This window comes from Quercus lobata, chromosome 7 (genome assembly GCF_001633185.2).
Source record: "Quercus lobata isolate SW786 chromosome 7, ValleyOak3.0 Primary Assembly, whole genome shotgun sequence".
Classification (NCBI taxonomy): Eukaryota; Viridiplantae; Streptophyta; class Magnoliopsida; order Fagales; family Fagaceae; genus Quercus; species Quercus lobata.
The window spans coordinates 38,737,269-38,758,210 of record NC_044910.1 but is presented as its reverse complement, the minus strand read 5'-3'; the positions used below and the strand labels follow the sequence as shown (position 1 = coordinate 38,758,210).

Below are 20,942 nucleotides of genomic sequence, written 5' to 3'. Positions count from 1 at the left end.
TAAATAAATCCTCTAAGTATTTTTAATAGAAACATTCATGATTCATATCTCTCATTTCATTGTAGCTATCGAATTATCCGAAAATAAATAATAAATCCTCGTGATTTTTTTTTTTTGGTGCCCAAGACACCCATTTCTAAAATAAAAAATTATATATTTTTCTTTTCTTAAAATTATATATTTAATCCTTTAATTTCGATTTTTGCTTTTTAATCCTTTTCACAGCGGGACGGGCTTCTCTCCCGTTTGTTATCATCCAGTTCTCTCTCGTCTTTTCCATCTCTTCCCAAAGCTTGGAGTGGACTGCAAAATCGAAACTTTCTTCATAAATTTCCCTGCTTGCCAAAGCTTCTCGAGTGACTGTGTCCTCAAATCGGAGCAAGACTCGGTACGCTCTCTCTCGTTCGAAACTGGGTCTTTCATTTTACTCAATATTTGATATATATTGTTGTAAAATATTTGCATATCTTGTTTGTTTCAGTTTGATTGACAGTAATTGATTGATTTTAGCTTCCAATCTCTTGTACCCATCACAAGTTTTATTCTGCATAATTGCATTTAGATGAGAACAAGTTTTATTCTTGCATATCTTGTTATTCTTGCTTTTCTCCTCCTTGTGTTTGCTGTGCTTTGTTGTTATGCTATTTGTGAATGGGTATTTGATGGGTTGTGGGTTTTGATGCTTGTTTACTATAATTCTCTAGTTGGTTGCTGAGAAATAGAGGAATGTAATGTGTTTTCAACTTTTAGATATTGGGCCCTTTTTGTTTTAACTCTGTGTTTGATTGCTGAAAAAAAAAATGAAGGAATGTGATCGAAAATTGGTTTTTTTATGTGTAAATCTTGGATCCGTCTGTGTCTAATTTTGTTTTGGTGTTGATATGAAGGTGTCAATGATGGTGTTTGGTGGTGTTGATAATAGGGAGGTTCAAATTACCCGTTAAGAGCGAGAGAGAATAGCAAACATGATTTAGGAATGCTCATTACCATTGATGCACTATATTTATGATGTAAACTTTTCATGATATAATGTTTTTTTATACACAATACTTTACATTTTTTTATGTTTGGTTTTTATTTAATGGATGTGAATTTAAATGCATGTCAATTTTTATGTATCATTTTCCATTCATGACTTAATTTATAAAACATTGGTAGGCGGTCGTGCACACACGCAATTAACTGCAATTTTCCATTTGTGTTATTTTATGTTGTGTGACTGTATATGCTTGTAAAATTAACGATCATCTTAAAAAATGTTATTATAGCCACCCTATTTAATTTTGGTATCATTGGCAAAAAATGCTTTCTACACTTTTTAAAACCAAATTGCAATTTTGTTCCGCATAATTACATTTTAGTAAATCTTTCAGCATAATACTAAACACAAACTTTTAGAAAAATACATTTTTCTAAATGCATTATGCTAGAAAGCATTCTGCTAGAATACATTCCCTTATTAGAGTTACCAAATGCAGCCTTATTGATTAGGAATCCCCTTCTAGAGGTTATCTTTGTGAATGCAGGTCCTACTAGTGTTCTAGATCTGTTATGATTGCCTGTGTGTTAAATGCAAACTTTGTGATAGTATTGATGCATATGCTATGTGCCGTTTTTTAGAGGAGGATAGTAGGTTTGCACTCCATGCTTCTTCAAAGGGCTGCTTTGAACATCTATTTGTTGATAGAGTTGCTCCCCTATAGAATTTTGCACTTCAACTATCCATATGTTATTTTTACTCGTGTGGTCAATGCAACAGTTATTTGAGTTTTATAGGCCGTGACTTAGACTTTGTTTTTCATAAACCAGCAGAGCTTAAGCTTTTAAACAGGGGCTGGTTATGCTGTGCAATTTGGTTAGAACCCATGCACTTATATATTAAACTTATTTTTGTGCTTCCAAAGAAATATTTATAACTCTTTATGGATCTAATGCTTTCTTGTTATTTATTCTAATGAATGGTTTCAGTTCCTAATAAGTTAGGCAAAAAACTGAAGCACTTTCGAAAAGATGCATGCCAGTAACTCGTCTAGTGAAGAGCAGAAATTTCAAGTCCGAAAATTACAGATCTCAGACAAAAACAAGGGTTTCATAGAGCTACTGAGGCAATTAACTGTTTGTGACTCTGTATCTGACAAAGACTTTGAAGATCGATTTCGGGAGCTCAGCGCCCTTGGAGATGACCACATTATTTCTGTGATAGAAGATGAATCTTCTGGGAAAATTATTGCAACTGGGAGCATTTTCATTGAGAAAAAGTTTTTGAGGAATTGTAGTAAAGTTGGGCACATTGAAGATGTTGTGGTTGACTCCAATGCTCGAGGGTTGAAATTAGGCAAGAAAATTATTGCATTTCTCACAGAGCATGCTCATTTGATGGGATGTTATAAGGTGATTCTTGACTGCAGTCTGGAGAATAAAGCGTTCTACGAGAAATGTGGCTTTAAACAGAAAGAAATTCAGATGGTTAAGTACTTTATTTGATTTTATTTTTGTATCACTTACAAACCATTTTTGGCAAGTTTGTTGTCTAATTGTATTTGGAGAGAATTATTTTCAATTGGAATGAGGCAAACTCTCTCTGTGCATGGTGTCTAATTCAGATTACTGATTTTACTGCAATTGATTTTGTTGGGTCAAGAAGTAAATCCGTTACAAGATATAGTTTTTCCGTAGTTATTAGTATCAAAATGCTTGATTATAATGTGAATTTGACTATTTGAGTACAGTGATATACCCTTAACATGTTCTTTATATTTGTAGCAAGTTGTAACCACCAAATTGTCAAGGCTGCTGTTATCTCTGGTTGCAAAGTGAACACGATAATAAATGTTGAAGCTTATTTTGCTTTGCTTCTTTTGCCTTTTATGCAGTAAGACTTAATTTGAAAACTGAAACCATCAATTTTTCCTTAGAATCAGACGTACAGTGATCAAAAAACGATTTGCTGCTGGCATGGCAAACGTGGCCCTATTAGCCTTAGCTGTGACAAACATGAATATTTCATTAAACCTGACCTTATTTTTCAGATTTCGTGGATTACCACATCGACTGCCTATTTTTGCAGAAGCAAAACCCATCAACAACAAAGTGTTAAAGACTTGAATGCCAAAAATCATTGCAGCAATTGCTGTAGCCGGTACTGACCTATAAGCTTATTCAATATGACCTACAATTATGTCTCAAAAAGTTTTTTTTTTTTTTTTTTTTTTTTTTTTTTCTATAGGGTCAAAACTCAAAAGATAGTGCTTATTATGATGGTTAATCTTCATAAAAAAACAGCTTCTCCGGGGGAAACAAATAGTCTTTTTGACTCTCGAAAAACAGCTGTACCTGGTGGAGAAGTGTGACAAAGTGAAAGCTTTTGTGCTGTTAAGGATCTTAAGGTCAACATGATAAATAGCAATAACAATGTCTTGGTTGGTTTATTTACTTTTAGTTGTTCTTCTCTTTTTGCAAAAATAGGCTATCCTTTCAGAAAGATAAGGAGACAACATTGTTGCTGAAATTGAACTTGGAACCTTTTCCTCTTGACATTTGGGTAGGTTTGTTTGGAGGTAAAATAAAGTAAATGAAAAATTTTGAAAAGAAAATAGAAGGGAAACTTTTTTTTGAAATGTGTTTACTTGGATAAAGAGAAAGAAAAATAAATAGTAGGATTCAAGTATTTTATCTCCAAATCCCCTAAAAAATTTTCTTTCCAAAATAGAAGGAAAATAAAAAAGAAAATATTTGGACAAAAACTCCCGTCTCTAACGTGCTAGGTACTGTTTACAGTTTTTTTTTTTTTTTTTTTTTCTTCTGCTTTCTTTCCCGTCTTGTCTTCTTCGTTTTTACGTGTCGGCTGTTTCTTTTCTTTTTTTATAAATTTCCTTCTTTGGTTTTTTTGTCCTTTTCCTTTTTTTTTAATCTCCTTTTTTTTTTTTTGTCGTTTTTTTTATTATTATAAATTTCCTTCTTTAGCTTTTTTTTTTCTTCTCTTTACATTTTTTATGCTTTTATTTTTTTTTTCATCTGTATTTTTTTCTTATTTGTTATTGTATTTTTTTATCTATTAGGGGCATGAAAGTAAATTTATACAAATTATATTTTCTATCTTTCCATTTTTTTACTCTTAAACCAAACACTATGAGAAAAAACTAAAAACTTTTTTATCATCTTTCTATTTTCTATTCTTTCACTTTTCCACCTTTCTAACCAAATGGATCTTTAATTTGTGATTGCATTTAAGGGTGTTTGACAAATCACACAATTGGTTAGTTCTTATATAGTTTTGGAGAGCAAGTAATAGCCTATGAGTAATGACACTTCCATGGTATCTCAGTATGTGATCCGAATTCTATTTCTCATTCCTCCACTATCTTTCTATTTCTAAAAAGAAAAAGAAAAAGTTTAGAAGTAAAATTTTTTTTCCACTCTTATTCCTACTCTACCAATAATCCAATTGCAACAATCATTCTAATTGATACGCTCATAGTGAGCTTCTTGAGAACATTACGAAGAAATTCCTTTCCATAATTACATAACATATGTGAGACAGGAAAATTAAACACACATTTGAAGGAATTATCAACCTTGTTAACCCCCAAAAAAATATTTTTTCACAATTTGATTAATATAGTAAATTGTAATTGAACTAAACGTTACTTTTATGTGAACTCTTCACTAATACTATATTTATTATACATCAATTATAAATTTGTAACAAGCACATCAATAAATAAATAAAATAAAATAAAAATGTATTCCTGGATTTTTTGGGCTGGTTCCCAGTCTTCTTCTTTTTTTCCTTTTTCTTTTCATTTTTGTATTTATTGATAAATTGATAAATCTTACGAATTCTTTGGACGTGGCAAAATGTGATTAGGCCATGCATCCCACATAACGTGATCACATCAACACATGATGGCTGCTCTTTTTTTATGGCTGCTCTTTCCTTGGCTAGTACACCTCAGCTTTACCTTTCACTTTCGTTTCAACTATTTCACCTGCTTATTTTGTTTTTTTTTTTTTTAAGCCTGCTTATTTAGTTATTAGTTATTACACCTTAAATGGAAACCAAAACAACCTGTTGGGTTGTGTATAAAACTTGAAAAAAAAATTTCCTTTCTTTTTTTACTTTAACCCACAAAGCCCAAACCCTCCATTTTTATTTTCTCTCAAATCTCAACCATTCTTTGTAACTATTTCGAGATTCAAAATTTCCACTATATTCTATCGCTTTCAATTCCATTTCTACTCCATTACAAGTATTTGATCTTTTTATAAAAGAACGTGCCTTTTCTTTATTGAGGAATATGTTTTTATAAATGATTCTAAGCTTTCATTACATACCCATTTCCTTTCAAAGTTGAGGGTGTGAATTTCTTTTTTTCTTTTCCTTTCTTTGTTTTTTTTTGGGTAAATGTAATTATTGACATGGGTTCGAGCTTGAATCAATGGGAATCAGACCCTTTGTTTTCTGCAGCCGAGGTTGTCCAAGACTCTGCAGACAGGTCAGTTTTTGTTTTCTGTATTCGTTTTTGGAAGTGTTTTTATTGCTTTTGAAAGCAAGAAAGTTTCCCTTTTGAGAAGTTCTTTGTGGGTTTAATGAAAATCTGAGGTTTTTGTGGTAAATGGGTGTCATGTTAAGCACTTAGATACAGATTAAAAAAAGAAAAGAAAAAGAACTTTGGTAGTTGCACTTTTGAGTTTGTGAATCTGTTGCTTTCCCATATTGTCTATAATCGTTCTTTTGGAAAATAAAGCAAGAAAGTTTGCTTTTTGAAACGGTTTTTGTGGGTTTAGTGATAATCTGAGTTTTATGTGGCAAAAGGATGTTATGTTAAGCACTTAGATACAGATAAAAAAAAAAAAGCACTTAGGTAGTTTCACTTTTGAGTTTGTGTGTGTTTTAATCTGTTGCTTTCCCATATTGTGTTCTTTTGGAAAATAAAGCAAGAAAGTTTGCTCTTTGAAACGTTTTTTGTGGGTTTAATAATAATCTGAGGTTTGTGTGGCAAAAAGGTGTTACGTTAATCATTTGGGTAGTTGTACTTTTGAGCCTTTTTTTTGGGTGAATTTATTGCTTTCCCAGATTGTTTATAATCGTTCTTTTGGTTTTAATGAAAAATTAGGGAAATCTACAAGAAATAATGGAATGAGTTGTGCAAGTCTTCTAGGGGTGCAAATATTGTCATATTATGTAGTGCAAGTTTAAGGATCATACATTGCTACTTGTTTTGATTTTAAGTATAGTAGATAAGATTCTCTACGGCTCAGAATTTGAATTTCTTTTTGGGGAGTTCGAAAATTTGCATGAGGTATAAGAAGATGCTTCCCTAATGGTTCTTTGGAACTTCACCACCAAAAACAACATTTGCTTTTTGGTTGCTTTCTTAGTCTGAAATTTGAAAACTCTTGAGCAGTTTGGATTGAGGGCGAGGGAGGGGGAGTAGAATAGAAACAAGCCATTAGAGTAGTTCTCTTAACACAACAAATAAATATGATAACTTCACACATTGCATATGCATTAGACACTTCCCTTTTTGTGTAATAGGTTCATCTTCCTAAAATATTAAGTTAATATGATTCAATTCTTTGCTTGGTTTAACATTTGGGATGATATTAATTTATCCTAGAATCTTTAGTTATATTGATCCAGTTCTCTGTTTTATTTTTGGCATTTAGGATGGAATCAATTTTCCGACTTTTGTTGCATGAGCGAAGTCTTGTTCAAGTTGAACATCCAGACCCAAAGCTTCTTTTGTCACTTGATTATCATAGGCGTGATCTTGCAACAACCCTTGAAACAGCAAAATGGCAGGTATTTATTAATGTTGACCTCCATGTCCCATGTATATGTGTGTGTGTGTATATGTGTTTGATTCTTTACTTTTGTTTATCTTAAACTGGTTTTTATCTCTAATCAGTTGGAAGATTTTGAAAGAGCAGTCAACTTGTCATCAATGAAAGACAAATCTCAAATGCGGGAAGACATAACTTCCGGACACAAGCAATTTGTCAGAGCCATCAGGGAACAAATCATTCATGTGGAGAAAAACGTGGAGGATACTTCATTGCGAGTTCCCATGAGAAATACTGAGTGGGTTAACTTGAATGAACAAGATAGAGATGGGTTAGCACTGTTTCTTTCTGGGGGAAATCCTAACGAAAACTTCAATCGTTATTATTCAGAAGACAGTAGTATGTTGAAAAGATTTATTGATCCAACCACAGCATCAAGTTCAAAAGACAGTGCATCTGGGCTCATTGAACACAGCAGCAGAGAAATTGAAAACCTGAATATTAATGGGGTTTCACATATCAACCACAACCTTGATCCCAGGAAGGAGAATAACCTGAGGAGGGTGGGCTCTCATTATTCTACGAAGTTGGGTTTTGAAGCACCAGATTGTCTTCAAGAGACCTCTTGTATCAGACATGGTGAAGATGAGAGTTGGGACCTGGAAGCTAATGAACGCAAACCTAAAAACTTCTTCCATGAGAACAAGTTGCGAGGAATTCAGAGCAGATTGAATGTATTTGGTTTCTTGAATAACTTATGGACAGCATCTGTGAACAGGGTCACTAGGAATTATACGAAGAGGTTAAAAGATGGAGAAGAGCAAAGGGATTCCCCAACATACATTGACGTTTCTCATGGGGCACAGGTAATTTTAACTAGACCATGCTGATGACGCAATGCATATACACAGTTTATACTGCATAAATGGGTAATCAACCTCTGGTAAAGCAGTGAATACTGAATATATTGCCGCCGCAAACACTTTGGTCCCATTTCAATGAATATATGCATAATGGTTTTATTTAGAATAATGATGATATTTTGTGGATGTGTGCTGCACTAAAATTTATGAAATTTTTTCATAAATTGTTGATCGTGGAAATTAGGGGTAAAAGTGGAGTTTTTTGTTAATTTTTTTTAATTTTTAAATATTTTTCTTTCTGTCTAGCAATTCACTAGTAAGGAGAGACACCACACAGTCCACAAAGTAGACTCTTTACATTAAGGAATAATAAGGAAGATTGAGTATTAAGGAATAATAAGGAAGATTGAGTTATCATTTGGCTATAACCTGTGTTTGCACTATATGAAATGACCCCATTTGCACTGACAAATGCGTTCCTAAAATCCACTTGAACAAGTGTAGGAAAGCACTTGTTAAAAGGGAAAATAGGGTGTAGTGAAGTATCTTATCATCATTTTTCCTGAGATACAAAGTCATGCGTTACATTTAATTTTGAAATGCTGCTATAGGATGCATATTATGATGATTATTCTTATTTGATAAGAAATTATAGTGTATTCACAAGAGGAAAAATGAGTACAGCCCCTGTACATGAGGTATGCAACAGATACACAAAAGAAAAAAGAAAAAGAGGAAAATAAGGCTAATATCAGTTCTCATCTGCAATGATCTGTCAGATGAAAGAGAGATCATTATGACAAATTTAAGGAGTCTGTGTCTGCAAGTGTATAAGCATGAACCACTAAAACCCCCACCACCCCCACCCCCAAAAAAAAAAAAAAAAAACCCACCAAAAAAGAAGAAGCAATGATCTCTTATCTGACATGTTATTACCAGACATTTTATTGAGTCTTACTTTCTTGCTTGCTGTTATGGTAAAGGAAAGAATATAATTAAGAAGGTATAAGCTTGTAACTGCCGAGTGCCAAGTTTCAACTTTTTATTATTGGATAATTAAGAAGATGCTAGGCAATGGTCCTTGGACCAAATGGTATTTCCTACACCCATAAATAAGAAGCGGATGGCGAATTCATGGAATCCATTTTTTGTCGGTATGTGGACTATATTTACCTAAGAAAAAAGGAAGAAAATAAAGTGGAAGATGCTACAGATTCAAAACCCCCATCAATTTAATGTGTTTTCAAATTCTTTTTAGTATGTGGGTTACACTCTTCTTTGTTTCAGTTGTGCACGAAGAGTCGAAGATAGAATATCACTTGACCATTTCTGATTTCGGCAGGATTGAATAAGATTTATATTTTGTGGATGGAAGTGCCAAGCATTATCAAGATTTACTTTTCTTCGTGCTTATTGGTGTGGGTCTCTTTGACAGGGTCAGCATTTAGCTTCTGGATATAGCAATTCCCAAGGAATATACTCAAGTGTGTTGACAAAGGTTACGATCTTGTGCAACTGGCTTGGGGCATGTTGGGCAAGATATCAAAGATCTCCCTTCCATGTTCAAGTTAATAAAAAATCAATTCCATTGATATTGATGATATTATTTATAGTCATAATTTTAGGTAAGCACATTTGCACTTAAAATTCATTTTACTTTTCTACTTGTCGCTCATATTAGTTATCAATCTAGTTAAATAAAATTCTCTGTAGGAAAAAAAGGTATTGTTTTGCCATGCTTATCTTCTGCATGAAATGCTTGCTCATGCAATCACTAAGTAAAAAATGCCTTTGTATTTTATTGCACTGTAATGCTTCTTTTTGCTTTAAGACTTTTTTTTTTTTCTATTCAATAAGCTTATTCATTTGTTTATGCTCTTCGTACTATCATGGTATTTTATGCACTGCACCATTCTATCCCTATACTTCTTAATTGGTCAAAGGATATATTTATCATCTTAAGATCACATATTATAGGGTTTTTTTTTTTTTTTCCCCAACTATTGTGATCCAAGGAGCACCAAAAATATTTCAGATTTTAATTTAGAATTTGAAATTATTTTTCTTCTTGAATTTGGTTTTTAATGTTGAGATTTTTATGGGATTTAATTAGATATTTCATATGGATGTAATCCTTGAATACCTATTAAACTAGTACTCTTGTAATCATGAAAGACATTAGAATTGGAATTAGAAATTCATGGTATGTGTTTCTCTTTGTATGGTGGTGATGTTAAACACACTTAGGTAATGATGCCTAAGGTTTTCTGGCAGATTCTAGGTGGTGAAGCCTAGCATTTTTTCTGTTTATTTTCTTTTCCTCTTTATCTCAGTATTCCTACCCTTGTTCTACATCATGTTGTGACTTGAACACTTCAAGTATTGAGAATATCAGAAAATATGAAGATTTTCACTTTCATGACTATGCAGATATATAATTAGATATCGTTTCTTTTTCAGAGTTGATGTTAGATATAAAACTGATCTCTGCTTAAATATGCTCTTTCATGCAGGTATGTTGGTATCCCGAATAGCTTAAGGGCTGTATTTTTTGGTACATACTACTATCCATGTATAGGGATGTCTTTGCAATGCCTTAGCGATGGTGGGAATTATTGGTTCTGAACTGCTAATTTTCCTACTTCCTGACATCCATTTTTCTTGCCTGGGTGCAAACAACTAATCTGTTCTCTGTAGACATTTCTGTATCTTTGGGCATCAATTTATACCATTCATTGATCATGTGATCACCATCGTTTCTACTAGCAATGCATATTTGAAAGTTTTAGACTGATTTATACAGCACTTGTCTGTAAAAAACTGGTATTGGTTTTGCTAATGGGTGTCGGTGATGGGTTTTTACACAGGTTACAATTGCAGGCTTTGCTTTTTACCACTGCGTGTGTTGATACAGCGGTTGATTAGTCAGTGTCCATGCTATGTATTGTAATTAGTAGGAAAGGTCTATGGAGTTGTCAGTTTCACAGTTAATGTTACTACCCTTCCTGGGCACTATCTTGGGTCCAAAGGTTAAAATGTTGGGTACAATCTTTGTTGAAAGGAACTCCAGCTCTCACTTCTCATAGATTCATCCGCCTGATAGATTTGAAATATGACTATAATAGCTTCAGCCCCTCCCCAATTAGAGGTTCAATATTGTATAAGGGATATACAGTGTAAAATAGGTAAGGTAATTTATAGACAGGCTTTCAAATGTGACTGGCCACATGGTCACAAAAGAGCAAAGTGGAGAAAGGAATTTCATCTGCCTCTCAATCATCTGGTCTTTATCTCTTAGATATACCAAATGGAAGCAATTGAATAGACACGTTCCAAACAGTTTTTCTTTTTTTGGGTTGGGGGGAAGAAGTTCTGAGAGCAGATTTACCATTGCCACCACCCTCTAAAATCTTACTTTAATACAATATTGGTAATGCGACTTGCTAGTTCAAATATGGCTGATGCTCAGAGTTATATTGAAGCTTTGATGATTTAACACACTAAAAAGTTTCCTCGCTCACATTGAATGTCATCTATACGACTATATCTATATAATATTTAAAAATTAAAGTGTATCATTTATTTTTGTTACTTTTATTGAGTCACATTAGCATTGCATATTGGTCCATTCAGTTTACTTTGATCCATTTTAATTATAAGATCAATTAGTAAATAACTAAATTAGTTAATTTAATTATTTTGTCCAAATCTACTAGGGCATGAAGTAATTTAAGCATTTTTTAAATTAATACTAATCAAAGAATAAAATCTTTTAATAATGCATCTTATGAATGTTTTCATTTAAAATTTTAATATATAAAGAACATTTAAATGATATAGTTTATTCTTTCTCAAAAAAAAAAAAAAGTATAGTTTATTAGCTAAAAAATTTACAAAAGTGATATGATTGGTTAGTTTCACATCAACAGTAAAATAAACAAATTCTTGATTATTTTTTAGTGATAATGTAGTTAGTAAAATTTTACTATATATAAGTCTTACAAATCTATATAATATCTACAAATTAGTGTAGCATTTTAGTCCACTTAGGTCATTTTGGTCTACTTCAGTCCATTCATTTAATTAGGTCTAATTCGATCAATTTCAGCGCACTTAGGTCCATTTGGTCCACTTAGATCCATTTCAGTCCAATTTGGTCTATAAATTTTACTACTTATAAGTATTACAAATCTATATAATATTTACACATTAGCTTAGTTTTTTAATCCATTTAAGTTTATTCGGTCCATTTTAGTCAATTTCAATCCACTTAGATCCATTCAGTCTACCGTCCAATTCAATCCCCTTCAATTCATTTGTTTCACTTTGGTTCATTTCGGTCCATTTTGGACTAATTGGGCCTCAAATTGATTTTTTTGTAGGTTGATTTTTTTTTCTTCTTAATTTTTGGGTTAAAAAATATGATATTTTATTTTATTTGGGCCAAACTATTTAGTTTTTGACTAAAAAATACAAATAATAAAATAATAATAATAATTAGCATTAGAAATTAGAGATATGGCACCTAAAAAGGCAATAAAAATTATAAATATTCAAAAAAATTACCTTAAAATTCAAGCTTCAATAATATAGTCATTATTATATTTATATTTGGAAAGAAAAAAGAAATACTACAATTCTAAACTTATATTCATTTAAATTTAATGTAATATTAACATGTGTTCCTTGGAATAGGGGTGTATTTTTTTAGAAAAATATTTTGGATATGTTCAAATTAATCAACAGATTATGGTATTTTTTTTTTTTTTTTTAAATTCTAATAACATCCTCTCCTTTTATAAAACAACATTATAATTATGTAATTTAAATATTTTTATCATTTATATATGTATGTATGTATGTATATATGTATTATTGTTGAATGCAAAATACATTATATCTTCCATTGCATAAAACTTATAAAAATAGAAAACAATTTCAAATAATACATGCACTATTTAACCTACAAATTTTACACTATATTCTTATAAAGTTTGCAATTAGCTTGCATAAAAATTAGTGCTACATCCATTCTATTGCCTTTTTTTTATTTTTTGGTGTGTAAGTCAGCATTCATTTCAATTCACTACAAAGAAGTAATAGGTACAAATGAGAGTATTAATCGGTCCCAGCACCCCCTAACCGGGTTTTCGTCCCAACACTCTGGAACGAGTAACTCAACAAAAAATAATTACATTTCACAATCAAATGTATTAGGAAATCCTAAGTTTCAAATATGAAGCAAATGATACTATTAAATACTGTCATTGGCGTATGGTAATTTCACAGTAATGACCCATCTTCATTTGTATATGGCAATGGGAGGATATATTAAATCCAACTGAAATTATATCACAAAGCATCATTGCTATCCAAGCAGCATTCCTTGTTACCTCAGGAGACTGCAGAATCCATCCTTCATACTGCAATTACTACCAGTAGGACTCAACTTGGAGGTTCACACTAAGATGATACTCTAAAGTTCTCAATGAAGAATGCTGCGAGCTCAAGTACCTGAAATTACACATGGAACAATGGAGTAATTATTTAGTGAGAGAGCACCACGATGACAATAAAATCCAAGGATTCATTTCCCTCCGAAATTTTAGCAATTACTAAATCTAGTTATACTTAGTTTTTGCACACCCAAAATGTATTGACTCATATTCAAATCTGTGCATTGCAGCTAGTTAATAGCTAAGAAAAAATGGCTTGCAACACCCCAGGAACCAACAAGCACCTATACAAAAATCTGCAGGGGACTGGTTACAAACCATAGCATCATGCAAGTGCTTAACATTATATTCAAATGTATCATACGGACTACAATCTCTCTCACTCTCTCATCAAAGGCCAGAAATGTTAACTTTACCGAGTTACAGTGGCCTTGGTTCAATCTGACTTCTCTATCTCTCGAAATCTCGTATCCCATTCCCGGGCCTCATAATCTTGCTCAATTAAGTCCCTGTCAGTGCTGTAGACAATTCGATCCTGCCCTATGACTGTTCTCTGGGCCATGTCCCGAGCACTAAGGAGCTGGATAATAAAATGATAATTAATCAAAAATTTTTTTTTAAGGAAAATCCAACACAGAGATGAAGACAATGATGTCATTCAAGTCCAAGACCAAGTCCCACAGAGCACAATTAAATGTACAAGCCCCTATAAATAAAAATGAGACTAAAAATTGTATCTCAGTTGTAGTAATAATGGATGCACATGGCCGCTTTTTCATAAACGCTATTCACATAGCATTAGGTAGATGGAGATTTTTGGACTCAGTACAACCTTTTATTTAACCACCAGACACATCAGCACATAGAGAAAGTTTTTAACCTTTCTTTTCTTTTCTTTTTTGGCCCCCTAGATAAACACTAATGCAGTTACCTTCCGCCTTAAGGAGACATCAGGTGATTCAAGTGCTCGAGCACGCAGTTGCCTGGCTTGATTTCTCTTTTCTATTTGAGCATTCCTATTGCGCACGAGGAACCACCGGACCAAAGGAATTGCAAAGAAAGAACCAGCATAAATCTGCGGAGTTATCGTTCAATAAATAGATGCAAGCAAAGTTAAACCAACATTTGATAACATTGCCCAAAACCAAAGGCATCAATCTTATCTTTGCAGAAAAATGAGTGACACTAACACAATCCAAAAAAATTTAAAAATTGTTTAAAGGATACAATTTCAGCAAGTACTTGTATATGAGTTCACCAGCAAAAAACTTTTTTCTCATTGATTATAAGTTTTATAACATGAAAGCAAGTTTAGATTCTCAATAGTTGAAGAAAGCCAAACATGGATGTGGCGAATCACAGATTCCATTACTGGATATGTAAAATTGCAACAAAGGACAGATACAAAATTCAAAAATTGCAACCCTCTGAACCACCAGCACGTCAGTGAAGTTTGCTTGATTGGTAACTGTAATTAATTGCAAATTTTAGATACCCATCAAATATGGAAGCAATGTGATAATGCCACAATGAGATTTGTTAAAAACTTAACAAAGCGCAAGAGTTGTTAGCGACCAATTTTAACTGCAATAATATTACAAACTGATTACAATGGATACCTTCTTTTTGTGTGTGTGTGCACGCTCACTCACATGTGATAACAGACTAGAATGAATACTTGACATCAAGTGAATGGATACACACACACAAATAACCGAAATCCATAATTATTCACCGAAGAGTAAATCGATCAAGCATATTTTTCTTGCCCTAAAAAACTCAAGGACTACTTTGACCTTTCCTCTGAAAACAAAATATAAATCACCCTCTCACTGTAAGTCATTAAATTCTTGAACGGCACAATCACAGAAAGCTGCTTATTCATTTTGAATTCGTGACAACAAATCATACCTGAAGGAGAGGAAATATGTCAGTGACGAATTTAATCAACCCGCTAGGTTTAACTGAAATATCCCTTCAAATAGAAACAAAAATAAATAAATAAAAATAAGTTGGGGATATTAGAGCAACATATAGGAAAAGCCACCGAGTAAGAATTATTCACAAGATATCCATACTTACTTCAACATGGTTCCAAGAATAATAATACCAAAAAGGTTAAGTCCACCTAGACCAATTACCATTGCTCTTTCTGAAGTGCTAGTTTTGCTGCAAAGCAGGAAAAAGTATCCATATAATAATTGAATCACAGATGGAAATTTTTACCACATAATTTTTGGGAGGGGTTGGGGGGGGGGGGGGGGGGACAATAAAGAACCTGAATTGCCATTTCCTCTCATTGAAAAACTTCTCAATCCCTCCAATCCAATCAGTCCATCTTCTTCCCACATATTCCTTTCGTCCACTCCTTTGAGAAGAAGCTGTACGCTGTAGAGATGGAAAACGATACAGAATATTTCCCTGCATTATAAGAAAACAGGTAAATGTAAATTAAACCTTTTCATGCCAGATAACAAGATGTGTGAAAATCTCACAGGTTGCAGTATCAGCATTAAGACATGAGAGCATGCATATCAACACTACCCATAATACAAATATGATTAATGTGATGTAATGTCATAGTTTCTTAAGAGATGAAACAATCCAAGGTCACAACAAACTGCATTCTGCAGACTTCATCATATTGACACATATATTATCTGGACAAGAGAATAGAGACCATATAATTTTCTTTCAATAAATTGTTCTAACATACCTCTTCATCTATTTCAGGCTGACCATCAAACCGTAAAAGAACCGGTAAGATGTATGAATCATCATTCTGGAACCAACAAAAAAAGGAAATAAGTGAAAATAAATAAATAAATAAATGGCATATATGCAATGTAAGAACTGAAGGAATGATATTTTCAATTAGTCTATTAGGAGATTATTGATTGATGCCATGTCCAGGAATGAAGAAAAAGAACATTAAATATGTATCTTAATATTTGACAACTTGAATAATACAAAATAAAAGATAGATAACTTAGAAATCAGTACCGAGCAAGAGAGAACAAACCTAGAAGTCAGCACCTAAGGTTGGTTGGAGATAGCACCAACCCATTAGACAAATTTCAACAGAAACTTTATTAAAAAAATCAAGTTGTTAATTGTTTCTGTAGGAATACAATATTGTGCTGATGTATGACTTAACCCTGATTCTAATTGAGTTAGGAAATTGAAATTTTAATGCCTTGGGAAATCCCAATTATTGAATTACAAAAATAACCTTGACTCTAGAAAATTAATAAAAGACCAATACCCTAGTTAACTTTAAAAAATTTATGATTGACCAATAAAATACAATTTTGACTTTTAAAATTAAATAAAACCAAATTAAAATAAAATATAAATTTGTGCTTCCCACATCAATATTACAGCTGGAGATAAAAGAAAGCAACTAATATGTAGAGATAACATCCAAACACAGTTTGAAACCTTCAATTATGCTCTTGAAAGGAGGAGAGGAGGAGGGAGGAAAAAATAGAGACTGCAACAAGCTAAAAGTATCAAGTCCGAGACATTAAGATACAAGTAGCATCAAAATTTAAATACTGAGTTTCTGGGTGTATTTTTTAATGCCAACATGAGGAAATTTAAGTTTGATAGTCAATAAAGGTTTGGAAAAATAATAATTTTTTTAAATTTTTTTATTAAAAAAAATTATATATATCTGATTTAAAAGATCCATGGGTTATAAAATGCAGAAAGAAGATAAGTTAAGCATAGCCAAAAAAAGCAAGGTATCAGAGACTTTTTATTTGCAATGAGAGAGAGGCAATACTCCATCAATCTAATTACAATGACATATAAATGAACAGACTAGCACTCCAAATTCAAGGGCAAAAAGAACAAACACATAATTCATGACAAATAGATTACATCAAACATGAACATACCGTAGTTGCCCCTGTACTTTCTACATCAAGATATGGAGCAAGTTCTTCAGCTGTGACAACACCGCCATTGGAGGATATGTATTGCCCAATCTGCATATGCATATTAAGGAAAATGATTAAATTATTGCATTCTTCTTCCCTTTTCATTTTTTATTTTTCTAAGTTCTACATTCCCATGCAGACCTATAATTATATCTTTCCTTTTCTCTCCTCTTTCTTTACTAAAACTCAAACCCCCCCCCACATAAGAAGTCAAGCCTGTGACCTGACCCTCAATGCCTTACTTATCCAGAGAGGACACAATTTGGTCCAAAGAACATTGCACCTTTTTTTCAAAAAAAAATTTTAACATAAAACAATATATTATTATCTGTAATGTTTTTGTGCGTGTGTGTGTGTCTTTGAGAGAGAGAGAGAGAGACAGAGACAGAGAGATTCCACTGGTCTAAATTATAGGATTTGATTTGAACTTGAGGGGTTTAGGGATTTGATTGCTATTTTAGTTGAGTTGATTTCCTTCCTTATTTGATGTAAATTGGGACTATATATAGACAACACTAATTGGTATGTTGATTTTTTATGAATAAAATTCTATTAGAGATTTTCCCTAGTTTGGTGATAATGCCAGGAAACTCTTAAGTGGTGAAGCCTAGAGTTCAGGCAGCTCCAGGTGCTAAAGACTAAGGTTGGTGTGTTCTTTATATTTCTTGCACACGAGCTCTTTGGAAACTTTGCATCAGAATAACTGTCTTAACTTTCCAATAAATATCATCACTAATTATAGCCCCGCTTCTTCCTTTTTGTTTGATAGGTTATTATAGCCTCACTAAACTGCTCTTTTTGGAATGAGACACACAAAGAAAAATGGAGGTATAACATACCGCTCAAGAGAGGGAAGAGTTTGCTATAAAAAAATCTAAATGATATATGACTTTGACAAGGGAAAAAACTAATAGCAACAACAACAACCAACGAGCTTATATAAAATGTTAAAAGCGACAGACAAATTGAGTGCTCAAATATTACCAACTTCCATCTCTCTTCTTCAATTCCTTGATTTGGATCACCATCCCCAAACACGAATGAGAATATCTAAAAGATAATCATTTATAAAGTGAATATATATTTCCTTTTATCAACAGTAGGAGATAGCCAGCAACAAATAAAAATAAGAATCCTTTTAATCACATACAGATTCAATGAAGTTCATCTTGTTATCATCTGTTTGTATTCTTCGCCTCCTATAGTAATAAGGATCCCAGTACCTTGATAATATAAAACAACAAAGAGGTTACAGAAGGCTCTTGCACATTCAAGTGTTCACTTACATGAAACTCAATTTGAAAGCCAATGTTCATCCTTTTTCAGACAGAAATATCATATATACATATCTTTATCCTCAACTAATATCATCCATTTACCCCCAAAAAGTCTAATAAGAATAAATAAATTTATGATCACCAGTTCACCACAATAAAAACCAGCCAAATGATCCTCACATTTACCTCTCCCCAAAAATACTTCATCAAGGAGACATTTAAAAGACCACTCTCAAATATGCATGAATGATTAAACACTCAAGCTTACCATTATACCATATTATAAACACCAGACAATACCAATGAGCAAATCTCACAATAATTTTATAATAACCTTAAATTTTCACTTTGTGATCCCCTCAAATACCATTTGTCAGATCAACTGGACCATTTGAAACTAAATTGCCAACCAGTCAACCCTTGCCCCTGCATTTACACTCTTATGAAACGCAAGATCTGTAATACACCCCTCAAAAGTCTGAAAGTACAAAAATATTACCAGAACAGGTCTGCTGGACTGAGGTAAAAAGTAAATCCCGAGTCATAAGATCGGCCTCCACGTCTTCCACGACTATCGTCTTCACTGTCAACAAAATTCCACTATCATTGTCTTCATATTCAAGGGGTTTATTTATTTATTTTCTTTTTAAATGGACATCTTATCGAGATAAGAACATATGAATGATTTGAAAAACTAAAATTCCAAAGATTACCTTCTACTGCTAGAAAGAAGTGCAATAATTGTGGTATAAACAAGAACAATTGAAGCAATCAGTGCAGTACCAAAGGAAACCCTTACTAAATACTCAGTCGTGGCCTGTCAATTCAAATTTGCACCAAGCACAAGTTAAAATAAAATAAACCATTATTTCCTAGTAAAACCTAATCACAACACCAAAATTGTAACAAGAATCAACACCTTGGCCTTCTCAAACAAAGGCTCAACTTTGATTCTAAATGACTTGGCCGCAAGCTTTGTGCGATAATCTTTCGGGAAAACATAGAGCACGTCACCCTCGTCCGATACCTGTTAGAGACCATCTTGAAAAAACAATTGCAATCACAAAATCAAGAACTCCAATACTATATCTAACCAAGCAAATGTATCACCACTCCCAACTTAGACTCTACACATAATCATACACTCCATTTGTTACCTATAAAAAAAAAAAAAAAAAACCTTACGCTCTGAATGTTTCAGCAGAAAATGCATTCTTCACTTTTTAGTGTTTGGTAAGACCGTAAACGCAAGTCAATGGAAAATGTTTTCTGTGCTCAACAGAAAATAAGCCCAATATAGCAGAAAATGTTTTCCGGAATGTTATTTATTCAAGAGATCATCACAAATAAACTCCACACTACAAAAAACTCTTCCATTAGTAACTTCTCTCTGTTTGCCTCCACTCTCTTCGTTCACAGACCGACCAACCATTGACTATTATTGACTGACCATTGACTTCTTTTTATCAAACAACTCACTTTCTCACTCAATTTTTTGCTTAGATGCAAATTTTGGGGCATGAATGAAAGTCTTTGCTCATATAATTGAAAATGTTTTCAGGCTCAATTCCAAGGCAGCAACCAAATACATGAAAATGAATCAATTTATCCCACAAATACATTGTTTTCTATTAACTATTTTCCGTCGAAACAAACGCAGTGTTAAATAAATTCACTAACACAATAACACAAACATTTCACATACATCCAAAAATGTGAGTGTGTACCTCCAAGAAGCCATTGGTGTCAGAAGCAAGCGCTTGCAAGGCCTTCTGAGCTTCATTCAACTTGAGGCCAGCTTTGCTCGCCACGTCACCAATGGTAACTCTACCTCCGCAAGCATCGACGGCGTCCATAGCTCGCTTTCTCACATCGGACGGTAGCTTGTCGCTCTCCACCGCACCTCCGGGCCTTATCGTCGAAGCGACATCGACGCTGCTCGCTTTCACAGCTCCGGCACGTACCAAAACCCTAGGCTCCCTAACTTTCCAGGCGATTCCAAGAGAAACTGGTGGCGTTTGAAATTGGATTGGAGGTCTAGTGGAATTTGAGGGTCTAGAATTAGAGTAGAGGCCACAATTTGGTGATATTATGAAGCATGTGTAAATTGAGGCCATTGATTTTGAAACTTGTTTTGTTTTGTTTTTTTCTCAAGTTTTGGCCATGGAAATGGAAGAGAGAAGGCTTCGCACTTCTTCGCACAGTTCTTTACTGAACTGAACTTGTGTCTCTGGGCTTGTGGTTCAGAATAGGTAGGAGCTTTGGATTTTTTTTTTTTTTTTTTTTGGATTGAGCTAAAAGCCTAAAAGTCAAATATTTAAATACTAGATAAGTCTTTTTATTTATTTATTTAAAAAAAACTATATATATATATATATTTATATTTATATAAATGTATAACTCTTTAAAGGTTGTAATAATTAATTAAAGATTAAATCGAACTTGTGTACCTTCTACCAACGCAATATTGTTTTCCACATTTTTAATAATGTTATACAATATTTCTATATAATTATGTGTAAACAAACGTACATAGTTTTTTTTATTTTATTTTAAGGATGTACTCAATTATGTACACTAATGTACACTAATGTATACATTTTTTGAAAAATTAGA

At 33.0% G+C, this 20,942-nt stretch overlaps 3 protein-coding genes across 7 annotated transcripts; 2 read left to right on the top strand and 1 right to left on the bottom strand.

Annotated features, from left to right (window-relative positions):
• Window positions 1–205: 205 nt before the first annotated feature.
• On the top strand, window positions 206–2,602 carry LOC115952380 (glucosamine 6-phosphate N-acetyltransferase-like). 4 transcript variants are annotated; one of them, XM_031069540.1, is made up of 3 exons: window positions 206–388; window positions 1,813–1,855; window positions 1,969–2,602. In XM_031069540.1, the coding sequence occupies exon 3, from the start codon at window positions 2,011–2,013 to the stop codon at window positions 2,482–2,484; it is 474 nt and encodes a 157-aa protein (XP_030925400.1). In that variant the 5' UTR covers window positions 206–388; window positions 1,813–1,855; window positions 1,969–2,010; the 3' UTR covers window positions 2,485–2,602. The 4 variants fall into 4 exon arrangements, with proteins under 4 accessions (XP_030925400.1, XP_030925401.1, XP_030925402.1 ...); XM_031069541.1 differs by having other exon boundaries at window positions 1,810–1,855; XM_031069542.1 differs by lacking the exon at window positions 1,813–1,855 and having other exon boundaries at window positions 1,984–2,602.
• Window positions 2,603–5,051: 2,449 nt separating this feature from the next.
• On the top strand, window positions 5,052–10,673 carry LOC115954195. 2 transcript variants are annotated; one of them, XM_031072106.1, is made up of 5 exons: window positions 5,052–5,495; window positions 6,670–6,805; window positions 6,912–7,652; window positions 9,085–9,274; window positions 10,163–10,673. In XM_031072106.1, exons 1-5 carry the CDS (start codon window positions 5,419–5,421, stop codon window positions 10,186–10,188), a joined length of 1,170 nt encoding a protein of 389 aa, XP_030927966.1. In that variant the 5' UTR covers window positions 5,052–5,418; the 3' UTR covers window positions 10,189–10,673. The 2 variants fall into 2 exon arrangements, with proteins under 2 accessions (XP_030927966.1, XP_030927967.1); XM_031072107.1 differs by lacking the exon at window positions 9,085–9,274.
• Window positions 10,674–12,699: 2,026 nt separating this feature from the next.
• On the bottom strand, window positions 12,700–20,603 carry LOC115953141 (uncharacterized protein At5g03900, chloroplastic-like). Its single transcript, XM_031070665.1, has 14 exons — window positions 20,054–20,603; window positions 19,246–19,353; window positions 19,040–19,143; window positions 18,826–18,909; window positions 18,200–18,272; window positions 18,034–18,099; window positions 17,008–17,097; window positions 15,822–15,887; window positions 15,384–15,526; window positions 15,188–15,274; window positions 15,017–15,080; window positions 14,037–14,180; window positions 13,522–13,685; window positions 12,700–13,163 (listed from the first exon to the last, which is right to left on the bottom strand). Exons 1-13 carry the CDS (start codon window positions 20,441–20,443, stop codon window positions 13,542–13,544), a joined length of 1,563 nt encoding a protein of 520 aa, XP_030926525.1. The 5' UTR covers window positions 20,444–20,603; the 3' UTR covers window positions 12,700–13,163; window positions 13,522–13,541.
• Window positions 20,604–20,942: the final 339 nt, after the last annotated feature.